The 12,451-nt window shown below is 35.5% G+C and overlaps 1 protein-coding gene across 1 annotated transcript in view; it reads right to left on the bottom strand.

Moving 5' to 3' along the window:
* The window catches only part of LOC112049383 (glutamate receptor 1-like), an 83,084-nt gene extending 71,393 nt beyond the window's left edge, over window positions 1-11,691 (bottom strand). The window contains exon 1 of the mRNA XM_052890654.1: window positions 11,576-11,691. Within this exon, the coding sequence (XP_052746614.1) occupies window positions 11,576-11,671 (96 nt within the window). The 5' untranslated portion in view covers window positions 11,672-11,691. The remainder of the gene's footprint in view (window positions 1-11,575) is intronic.
* Between the last annotated feature and the right edge of the window lie 760 nt (window positions 11,692-12,451).

Below are 12,451 nucleotides of genomic sequence, written 5' to 3'. Positions count from 1 at the left end.
AAGAGGCTTTAGCTGTGGCTAGTTAGCACCACCATTGTTTTAGCCTTTCAGTATGATGCGTTGTGGACACCTTGTGTGTACGGTGTTTACGGTGCATAAACAATACTGCAATCCCAGGAACATAAAATGCAATCGTGAATACACTACTCAAACTGCGTGTATGTGATATGCATATGTGACAGAACAACGAACGAAGCAAACTGGCGGTGGGATTATTTTCATGCCAGCCTTCAAAGTTGTCTTACAGACTTCGGTGCGTTTGGGTAACATGAACCGCGTGATGCGCAGTGGATTTACAAGACGGAGGTCCTGGGTTCGATCCCCGGCTGGACCGATTGAGGTATTCTTAATTGGTCCAGGTCTGGCTGGTGGGAGGCTTCGGCCGCGGCTAGTTACCATCCTACCGACAAAGACCGCCAAGCGATTTAGCGTTCCGGTACGATGTCGTGTAGAAACCGAAAGGGGTGTGGATGTTCATCCTCCTCCTAACAAGTTAGCCCGCTTATATCTTAGATTGCATCATTACTTACCATCAGGTGAGTTTGTAGTCAAGGGCTGTAACTTGTAAAGAATAAAAAAAATTTTACATATTCCGCGGGAAGCATGTATTTTTTTCGGTATAACCGACGTAAAGTAACCTAAATGTTGCTTTATAACCACTTTTATCTTCCAAGTGAAAGTCCAATTAAAATGAATAGTTCCAGAGATTAGCCCTGACAAAAATAAGACAAACTGACGAAAATTAAAAAAAAACATCATTGGCACGAGAACTTTTTTAACGGACGTTAAAAATCGTTCAATTATAACAAATGCATTCCCAAGTAAATGTTCACACGACAGCGTTATTAAACTCTTTTTTTCAACCAGTGTTGCATCTTTAATTGTGATCGTTGGAAATAGACCTTTATTTAAATAGACCTTTATATATTATATGTATTATTTGCCTTCGATTTGGAGTGCGTAGGTTCGAATCCGCTCTGGGGCATGCAGCTCCAACTTTTCAGTTATGTGAATTTTAAGAAATTAAATATCAAGTGTCACAAACGGTGAAGGAAAAACATCGTGAGGAAACCTGCGATCTGCATACACGAGATTTTTCTTGTTTCTCTGCGTGTGTGAAGTCTACCAATCCACATTGGGCCAACGGACTATTGGCTTAACCTCTCTCATTCTGAGAGGAGATTCGTGCTCAACAGAGAGCTGAAAAGGGGTTACTAATAGTGAATAAAAAGTAGCCTTAATTACTCCTTATAAAACCTGCTATCTTCCAGTAAAATTACTGTGAAATCTGCTTTTATTTTAGACATTAGACGTAACACAGACAGACAGGCTAAAATTTAAATAGTGGTTTTTGAAATAAGTACCCTATATACATTTATATTTAGTGAAAAGTTGTTAATTTATATTACAAACAGATACTTCAATTACTTATTTCTATAGATTAAGTGTTATATCTGTAGAAGAAGGATATAGCGATTAGAACCTAAAGTTTGCTGCGATGAGTGTGGGCTTAAGGTGCCGTTTAAGGTAGGTTTAATATAAAGCCTAAAGATAATTCCAGACAACCAAATATAGTTTCAGAAAGGGCATCACCATAATTCCTTGGATCTAAACAAGATTATAATATCATTAATGTATTAAGGATATATATTAAATATTCAAATATTGATTTCCTAAATGCCTCTAAGATCCCCTTTACTATGTGTGGTGTAAATGGGATGACGATTTAATACTATTCCATTAACTTAATCCAAGAACATGTCACTACGAACTAGCGCTACGGTAAAGTTGGGCGCGCGGTGACGTCGTATGTTCAGAAGGTATATAACCCGGGGGTGACAAACTTCAATCTCTCTTATGTAAAGTGTATTCTTGGACATCGGAAATCAGATATATTTCATATCCAATAGGAACATGATGTTTTGAATCACCGAAAGCCTTTAAAAATATAACAATTAAAAAACTATAACCCGACTACGTAATTAAAAATTTAGTTTAAAATCTTATACATATATACTACAACAATAATATAAAAGACCTTTTTTTGATACCAAAAACGTAAAACGAATTATCTACTTATAATAATTATAAGTTTTAAAACTGAGATAACTAATAAATTATTTAAAACATTAACTATGTCACACAAAAATTAAAGAAAATTAAATAGCCTATGTCACCCGGGCTATTATTAAAAATCTTTTGACAATCACTAAAATCAGTTCAGTAGATTAGGCGCTACGGTGAAAGATACATGCATACAGACGAGTACATAGACTGCCAAGTTCATTACCCTTCCTTTTGACTTCGCCAAAGTCGGGTAAATAAAATAGGCTTATTTATTTGAACCATACTGAACTGACTTCATACATACATGAACTACGACACGGTACGATGTCTTGTAGAAACCGAAAAGAGGTGTGGATTTTCATCCTCTTACAAACAATTAGTCCATGTTAGACTGCATCATCACTTACCATCAGGTGAGTTTGTAGTCAAGGGCTAACTTGTAAAAAAATAACAATAATTGGCAATAGATTCTTAATTGCATGGAAGAGAAATGTGTGTAACTATACAGACATAGTACCAAGTCTCTCATCTTGAAAATGCCATTGCCTCTCATTGTTCTTGAACGTTGAAAATCATTATATGCAATTCTAACCTTTATGGGGTAATATTTCGTAAGGAAATAAGACATTTTTCAACTAAAATTCTCCTCGCAAATTCTGTGGCAGCGACTCGGCCTTTGATTACCTATCATCTAACAATTTTCACCAGAGACAGTGACTGAGAGTAGTCGGGTATTCTAAGGGTGGCTGCTCACTGGCAATTTTTAGTTGGCCGACTAACGAGTAACAAAGTTGCCAACGCTTTTTAATTTGTATGGGTAAAACCCAATATATAAACGTTTGTGCTGAAATCCTGAAAATAAAATAAACTACGCTACTTACACGTACGCAATATTTTAGCCACACATAGGTACACACACACTATACATGTACATAAAAACATAGGCAGATATGATATGAGTCGCACGCGCTCGTAACGGGCGAGCATAATGTGATCGCTTCCCGCAAAAAAATACCTTTGCATGGAAACCTACTTAAAGTAAGCGTCTTCAAATTTAAACATTTTATTGATTCAGTGAAACAATTAAGATTTAAGTAATATTATTTCTATAAAACCTTGATATATTTAATTTTGATTATTTTCAGAATCGTGTACATTATTTATTGTAGTTTTGTATATTTTCTGTTACTGTTAAAGTAATGGATTCTACATATATATAGTATTATAATCGCGCGAGTGTTGCGGCGTTTTGTGTCGGCGTTTAGTGGCCGGTGCGGGCCACAAGAAGCGAGCAGCGACGATTGTAGCGTGTAGCGGCCACTGGCGTCAACCGTGTGCGGTCCATATACAATGTATGAAAACTACAGGAAATATGCCGGTAGCGGCGTTTTGTGGTTGTGGCCTGTGTGCGGGAGCACTAAGTGAGTTTTGTGACAAGAGGCTAGGATTTCGGATCACACTAACGCTATTCTGTAGCAATGTTTTAACAACTCAACAGTGTGAGTTTCCAATTCATCTCTATCTATAGTATTTTGTGAGACCCAGAGAGAATCAAAACTCACACAAACTGTCAACTTGTAAAAACATCGTTATAATAGATCTACGACGCTGATAAAACTAGTAGATTAACCAAAAATACATAAAATATGTATACAGAAAAAATATGCATTCGAATTTGTAACTGTAAAAGCCTTTTTAAGTGGTTCTTTAGTTTTGTCTGTCCGTGTGTTCCGTATGTGTAACTTTTTATTATACAATATCTACTACACCCATATTATGAAAAATGAAAATGTAATGCAAGAAAAAATATTTAACTAATTGATTTATTTTGTTAATATAGGTATATTATGTATTATAAACAATCATAATAAATAATAAAAATATATAAAATTACGGGTAGGTATTATATGGATTCTTCTACCAACTCAATCACGGCTCAACGGCTTAAGGTATGCAATCTGTACGAAAGGCACTGCATGAAAGGCACTGAGATAGATTATTTCAGTCTGGTATAGCAAAAATATTATATTGACGTCCTCTAGAGAGTTGCAGGGAGTTGCTGGATGCAGGCGGCTCAGAATCGTGGTGTTTAGAAGTCGCTACAAAATGTTGGTGACGTCCATCGGCTGATGTGATGATGATGACGTTGATAGCAAGATGACTATAGCTTGGCAGGGTCGTTGATGACGCTCCCATGATATGCGGACGATGGGGGGAAAGACTACGCCGGTGTGGTGAAGTGAGGTGATACAATCGTGGGTTTTTCATTCATCGCTACACGCTGCACGGCCCGCGCGCACCATCGGGAGTGTTACGAACGAATTTTCCAATGCGATGGAAATCAGATGAAACCACGGGGATCAGCTTGTTAATATTAAAGAAAAGATTTTAATAAATTCAAGAAGAAAACGCTGCAATATCGTATTCGAGATACGATTTATTTCAATGGAATTAGTAATAACTGCTGTTCGCTGCCACTTGGTTCGTGTGGAATGCTTAGAGCACTTTTGTAGAATTTCTTACTAGGATTAAGATTACGTTAGCACCGTTTCCACGGAATTCAAAAAACCAAGTTATTTTTAATCCTCGAATATAATAACGTCGTTGGTATTATTTCGTCTTCGTTCGGTGAATAATTCTTTACAATCGCTTCACGGAATGACTATTCATAAAGCAACCGAGCGGATAAATTTATTTTTAACCGACTTCAATAAAAGGAGGAGAAAGGATTCTCAATTCGACGCGTATGTTTTTTTATGTTTGTTAACTCATAACATTGCCATTTAAAGTGATCCTATAAGGGTTCCGTTTCTTCCTTTTGAGGTACGGAACCTTAATAATCCTACAAAGGTTCCGTTATTTGCTTTTGAGGTACGGAAATTCAGGTCGATTTTCCTTCCAAGTGAGTGCTACTCCATGTATTGTAAAATGGTGTTGCAAACAAAACTTTAAAACATCATTGGATAGTAGATAGCTCAATTATTAAAGAATTTACTACGTTAAGTTAGTACTATGACAAACTAGCTTACGAAACGTTTCTGTGGCTCAGCCATCAGGCGACGAGTCGGGACACCGTGGGGTTTTAGTCGGTTGAAGTCCGACATAACCTTCTTGCTTCCCCGCATAAGACAAGTCACATAGTGCTGAAAATTTAAGCTCATTGTGCCGCGTTTCGAGATTCCAATTTCCTTTTCATTCAATCCGAATAACTTCAACAAAACACCATTTGAATGAACAAAGCAGTTTGTCATGCCCCATAGATAAAAACATTCCACCGAGATACTTCCCGATTGAAAACGCACGCAGCACGACCAGCTCGGTTATAAAGCAAAGTATTCCTTTATACGCCATTCCCAAAACTCCCTGCAACCTGTTCGATGTCATTGGTCTATATACTCATAGTGGGGAGTCAAAAATACTGCGCTTTTCGGTACGAGTCCGGTATGTCAGTTCTTTGGGATTCCAACTTCCAACAGCTCTGGTCTGCCTGTTGTCGTTTCACCTTCTCGACTCTTTGAGCTTTGACTATTGGTAGCTTTGTCCATCTGCGTATTTTTATTCCAGTAGAATTTTATGCAAGAATTTTTCCGCAATTCGAACATTTTCGAAAAGCCGTTTCGTAAACAGTGGAACATAAGAATTTTATATTTTTGATATTACCATTTGCAATTTGTTGATTTACAATTGGTTCAATGAGTCTGTGATTAAGAACTCCGTATGTCACAATTTTTGAATTTTCGTAACTTTAACTTATTTTTGACTATTTCCACTAATACTCGTATCATTATTGTTCGCAATTCTATTTATATCATTAAAATCTTTGTTTTGATTTGCTGCAGTGGGGCCCACCTTAAATAATCTATTGAACAGGTTCTGCAGAAGACATATCGTATATATCCTGTTAGTGCGATTTATAAAATAGGGTCCAGAGAGTCACTAAGGGAGAAATGAAAAGAAATAAAAATAATGACTGTGCATAGTCAGTATATATTTGAGAATTCAGTAAATGTACATAAAAACTTATGCAATTTTAAGAGAAGGTCCGTTTTTATATTACACTTCCACATGAAACCACGGGCATGTCTCTTATTAAGTTCAAAGTTTTTATTAAACGCAAGCTTAATGAATATAAAAACGACAAAAAGCTTGGAAATTAAATGTATTTCATAACTTGCTACTTATTATACCTATTATGAGATGGTGATAAACTAGAGAAGGAAAAAAAAAGGAATTTGTCGTGGGCTCTCCTCGGACCAGGTCCCTTTGGAACCCTCATAACTTTAATTATTATCACAATTATATTATAATATTATTACCTGACGATTCGAAAGTGCTTTTAAACTAAGCCTAATTGAAATAAATAAAAATTGCATATATTATTATTGTTAACATAGGAATACTCCGAACATTACTTAAAATATCTCTTTTTGACTTCTTTGGAGCTTTCTTCCCTAACTATGGGCCCAATAAGAAGACAGAGTCCATGTATGTATGATAAATATAATACTTTTAAGAGCTCTGTTAGTTAGTTTTCTTGTTTTGGTTTTCTTACATATATTTTACTTAAGTTTTTAGTTTCTTTAATTTGTGTTTGTAACCTCATTATTATAAATATTAGTATTAAGTTTTAAATTGAATAATTTCCTTTTAATTTATATATTTTTCTTTTTTTTTCTTTTTGTTTTCATGTTTTTCTTCATTTTAAATTAACGCAAATTTATGTAACTTAATTTCTATTTTTTTAACTATTAATTTTAATTGTTAGTACGACCTATACGTATGATACGTGGCTACCTTTAAGTAAAATTATATGTTTTGTTTGACCAATATGATTTTGTTGGTAGTCCAAATAAACAAATGCCCATAAAAACAGACTTGTTTCTAATTGCGACAAATATGTGGCCACGTTTAAAACTTGATGAATAAACACATTTCAGTAACACGCACAAACGTAATTACGACACACTCGTATAAGTGTAAATTAATTAACAATTAAATAAATAATTCAGATGGTAACTGTGGGGCGCTAAACACGGCATTGCGTAGGTGCAGCTGGCCGTAATAATCATGTAGGGTAGCGTTCGCGGCGGCGCTGGTCAACCAATAATACCACCAAATTTGAAATAAACCATTTGCAAACTAAACTAAACGTGTTAGTTATAAAATCAAATTCACAGAATTGTTATCGCCGTTTAATGTTGGAAATAGTAGTCTGTGACGGATATGACGTCGCACGATCTCGTGTTGGGTGTTAGCTTCAGTGTGCTCGTGGCGTTCCAACCGTCCACATCTATTGTTGTGTAATTCTTTATGGGTTACTTGGAATAGGCGGGGAGAGTGACTTGAGTGGAAAAGGAGAGTGTTTCATATCAGTAAAAGGCGCCTTTACACACATCGTTCGCAAGTACGTGACTTCACTCAAGGTCATTCTCTGCCATTCTAGGGTCTTATTTTGGTTACAGTTTGATTTGTTTAATTAAGTTGTCCTGACAAGTGTTGTGAATCATAACCTTTGTTCGACATTAGTTTTCTTATATTTGTAATGACCTTTGAGTCCACTAAAAGAATGAATAACTGTTTAGGGTTCTTTAGCTCAAAAGGAAAATAATTGATACTAGAAGCTGCGATGCGTTTGTCTGATGGATGCAGCTTTATTTATAAAACGAAGTCACGTTCCTGATCTTTAGACATAAAAATGCATCATCAGCCTGTATCCGGTAGGTAGTCAGACTGCACCTTTTAGTAGTTTTGTATAATAAAAGTAATTATGTTTTAGAGTTTATTGGAGTTTACTCCTGAGAGCACAAGATGGTGGTGCTGGTTTTTGGAAGTAGCAGGCTTTAAGGTTCCATACCCTAAATCGTCTAGGTAAAATGGCAATGGTTTCATGTTTTCTTCGACATAATATGAGAAATTGTATTCCCAGTCACTTAGATTCGCGGCAACTCTTCGAAAAACACAATTTAATTTGAAACTTAATCTTTACTCTGCTTAAAGGGTCTCCAGCGAAGGGTTGACATAAAGTCAAGTATCTGGCGAATGAGGATCTTATTTCTTATATTATGCCGATAAATATACTTGGGTGGTGAGGGTCTGGATCCTTGAAACCTGCTATTTCCCAAATCCACCATGGTTCAAACTTCATAGTTGGTTACGGTATTTATAGGATATTTTAATACATAGTAGCTGAACTAACAAACTTTCAGCTTTTATAAAATGTCGAAGATCTAGCTATCACTGGCTCTTCGTCTATAAGATTTTGATTTTGTTTAAACTTTTTTTTATTAAGAAACTATTTTTTTAAACAAGGGTATAACAACTTAATCAGATAAGGGCAAGGTTAATTAGTTAATAGTTAAAACCGGTTAAATGTGAGTCGGACTCGGGCTGTAATAAATATGAGGGTTCCGTATGTAGGATTATTATAAATATAAAAAAAAATCCAAAACGGATTGAATAACGCAATTTATGCCGAGGTTTTTCTGAATTTATGAACCTCTGTTTTTTTAAGATTAAATCACAAACGCATAGTTTTGAGATTCTTTCAATTCAACATTAGTGTTACTTGGTCAACGGGGTGTAAGTATAATGGCAAAAAAGTACAAAATAATTTAAGTAATGAACCAATTTGGTAGATGGAGAAGTATCTTTACAAAATACCTTTCAGCTTTTAAAGAATCCGTATAAAATTTGTAGCACGCGGTTGAAGCATTTGAAACCTATTTTCGTAAATCTGTCGTGATCTGAACCAAGTAAAAGCATTCTCTTGTACTTAAAAGATTGTGGAATACCTTCTTACTGCTTTTTGTGCCACGCAAATGTGCTACAAGCATTTCGTTGTACCGTTTTGCTTTTAAGGATCACACTTTTGTATGCACAAATTATCTATACTAATATTATAAAGCTGAAGAGTTTGTTTGTTTGTTTGTTTGATTGAACGCGCTAATCTTAGAATCTACTGGTCCGATTTGAAAATTTCTTTCGGTGTTAGATAGCCCATTTATCGAGAAAGGCTATAGGCTATATATTATCCCCATATTCCTACGGGAACGTGAACCACGTGGGTGAAACCGCGCGGCGTCAGCTAGTTTCAAATAAATTTCAAATGCCATGAAATGCTTTTTAACAATTCTTATTTTTCGATACACAATAATAAACATGGTTCTATTTTTGACTACTCTATTTAAAAGGGTTTTATACATATAAATAAAATAAAAGTGTCCGTCAGTGATTTCAAGATTACTATATTTTCATAAGGGCTTATAGTTATTTTTACAATGCTAAAACCACAAATAAACTTTTTTAACATTTTTGTCTGTCTAACTTTCATTTTGTCCAGGCTTTGGAAATGCTGGACCGATTTTAACAAGAATTTACGAGCTTATCGAGCAACATATAGGCTACTTATTATACTGTAAAATACATGGTTACTCATGGTTTATGAAAAACAGAACTTCACGCGAAGGAAGTCTCGAGCGTCCGCTGGTCAACACCTACATTTAATAAAATGTATGCATAATATATGTACTTAATATGTCTGCCTGTGATGTCTTTTAGGCGATTACAGTTGTTTACATGATACCAGCTCGATTTTTTAATTTTCGTCTCTGGAATGGCTAAACTGATTTAAATGAGACATTCTCTGGTAGATAGAGGAGGTATAAAACTGAAAAAAATATAATAAATATAATTTCAGGCGGACGAATTTGCGGGCATCCAGTACTATTAAAATAAAATGTGTACAACGTACTTGTTTGTTTTCATTATTAATAATCTACTATATAAAAATAAATTGGGTTTTCCTTCCTGACGCTATAACTCCAGAAAGCACGAACCGATTTCCACGATTTTGCATTCGTTGGAAAGGTCTCGGGTTCCGTGAGGTTTATAGCAAAGAAAATTCAGGAAAAGGTAGGCGTAGGGTAGGGGTAGGGTAGGGGGTAGGGTAGGGTAGGGGTAGTTTACATCGAGTTTCACGCGGACGAAGTCGCGGGCGTCCGCTAGTAAGTAGTATTTATATGCATGCTCGAATAAGAAATGAGGAGATCCGCAGAAAAACCAAAGTCTTCGACATAGCTCATCGAGTCAGGCGAATTGATGACATGAAACGAGTCGCAAGGATTCACTGTGCAGGCGGCTCAGGATCGTTATGTTTGGAAGTCCTTACAAAAGGCGTACTGCAGTGGACGTCCATCGGCTGATATGATGATGATTTATTATCTAAGTTATAGCATATAATATAAACATAGTTGTCGTAACCTAACTGTAGTACTAACCTGGACGAGCATTTCCTTAACGAGGTCTTATCACCAAATCCATCTAGATGTAAAGTTATCATCAATACAAATTATCAAACGCAAACACAAGGTATCTGCTGTAAATCGATGAGGAGTTCCCTCGTTCGTGTTTTGGTTCTGTCATTGTTAAATATGCTTTAAACTACTTAATGAAAAAAATAACAAACGCACTAGTCGCCCCTACGATCCTTCGATTTTTTTGGGGTGCAATCATCAGAACCTGGTGATAACTTGAAACATTTCCTTACCAACAAAAAAATAATAATTAAAATCGGTGCATAAATAACGACGTTATCTGTGAATACACATAAAGAATAAATACGGTCTAATTGACAATCCTCCTCTTTTATAAGACTGATAAAAAGCAATTCTACTCCTGATATGATATCCTTGTAATACAATGTACTCGTATAATGATATATTCCAAGCCGTATACTGGTACTGGAGATACCGTTGCATGCCTATATTGCGTGATTATGTAAGTTAGTCAAATGCACGTCTTAGATATTTCAAAGCTGGTACCTCGCTCTCATTTTTACTCAAAGCAAATCTTTGAGTTCACGCTTCAGTTACTTTCACTTCAATATTATAAAATGTTTTACTATACGTAGTAAGCTTAAATTTACAAAATCACGTAAAAATATATGATGTTTTGTTATAAAAATCAACAAGACATATTTTATATATTTTACGTATACACGAAATTTAAGGATCGGTCTGTGATTTCAAAATAACCATGTTTTCTCAAGGGCCTAAAGTTAATTACACGACACTAAACACAGTCAAGCTTTTTAAAAACTTTTGTCTCTCTGTCTGTTTGTCCGGAATAATAAATAGAACGGCTGAACCGATTTTGGGATTTTCACTGGAAGATAGAGGAGGTGTTTGAGCAAAATGTAGGCTACTTTTGTCTTAGAAAAATTCACGGTTGCGAAAAACAGAATTTCAGATGGATGAAAAAAATTTTAATAAAAAAATACACCCGACTTCAAAATCACAAAAATGTTTCTACTTAACTAAAAAGTGAAAAATAACATAGCATGTGCTACCTTCTGATCAGGATGAAGGCGGTACCAAGTAAGTGCTGTGTTAAATCCTTTTAGCTCCGAAAGTAATAATCGCAGATACCCTAATTTATATGCAATTTATAAAACTGTTATCATCCCTCTTTAACGCAATATTGCAACAAAATATATACAAATAAAGCTTACCTTCTCAGGGAACCACGGCATAAGAAACGGGACTTTCAACAGATTAGTATATGAGTGCAGCGTAGAGAAGGACTCTGGAAAGACAGCGCCGAGCATCACCACCACACTGCGCGACAGCTGGTGGCAAACTGCAACAAAACAACTTGTGTTATTCGTCTATATATCATCATCATCATCACTATCAGCCAAACTTAACCCTTTACTTGGCATAGTGCATTATTATGCACATTGAACTTTGAAAAATTATACGTGTGAACCAATTAAAGCAAATTGTTTTTTGTTTCATCGTTCATCATTATCATCCCATATTCGGCTCACTGCTGAGCTCGAGTTTCCTCTCAGAATTAGAGGGATTAGGCCAATGTCCACCACGCTTGCCCAATGCGGATTGGCAGACTTCACACACGCAGAGTTAAGAAAATTCTCTGGTATGCGGGTTTCCTCATAAAGTTTTTCCTTTACCGTTTGAGACACCTTGAGATTTTTACCTTATTTCTATGAGTAGTAGAAGTAGTAGTTTAAGTACGTCAGAAAAGGAGATGGAGAGACGTCTTCTCACAAACTAGCGGTACGGTCTTGTACTTAGTTAAATTATTTATTTTTAATTAATGTTAGATTATAAGTCAAAATTGTAAAATGGTACTAGAATAAAAGGTATTTTTTGTTTTATAAATTTTATTTTATATTTCTTTAATCAAGAAGTTAAAATTATTTTAATAAAGATGTCCACCTTATAACCTAATTTTATACTTAAACTAGCTGACGCCGCGCGGTTTCACCCGCGTGGTGTCTGTTTCCGTAGGAATACGGGGATAATATATAGCCTATAGCCTTCCTCGATAAATGGGCTATCTAACACTGAAAGAATTTTTCATA

Source organism: Bicyclus anynana, chromosome Z (genome assembly GCF_947172395.1).
Source record: "Bicyclus anynana chromosome Z, ilBicAnyn1.1, whole genome shotgun sequence".
Taxonomy (NCBI): Eukaryota; Metazoa; Arthropoda; class Insecta; order Lepidoptera; family Nymphalidae; genus Bicyclus; species Bicyclus anynana.
This window is presented reverse-complemented; position numbering and strand designations above follow the sequence as displayed.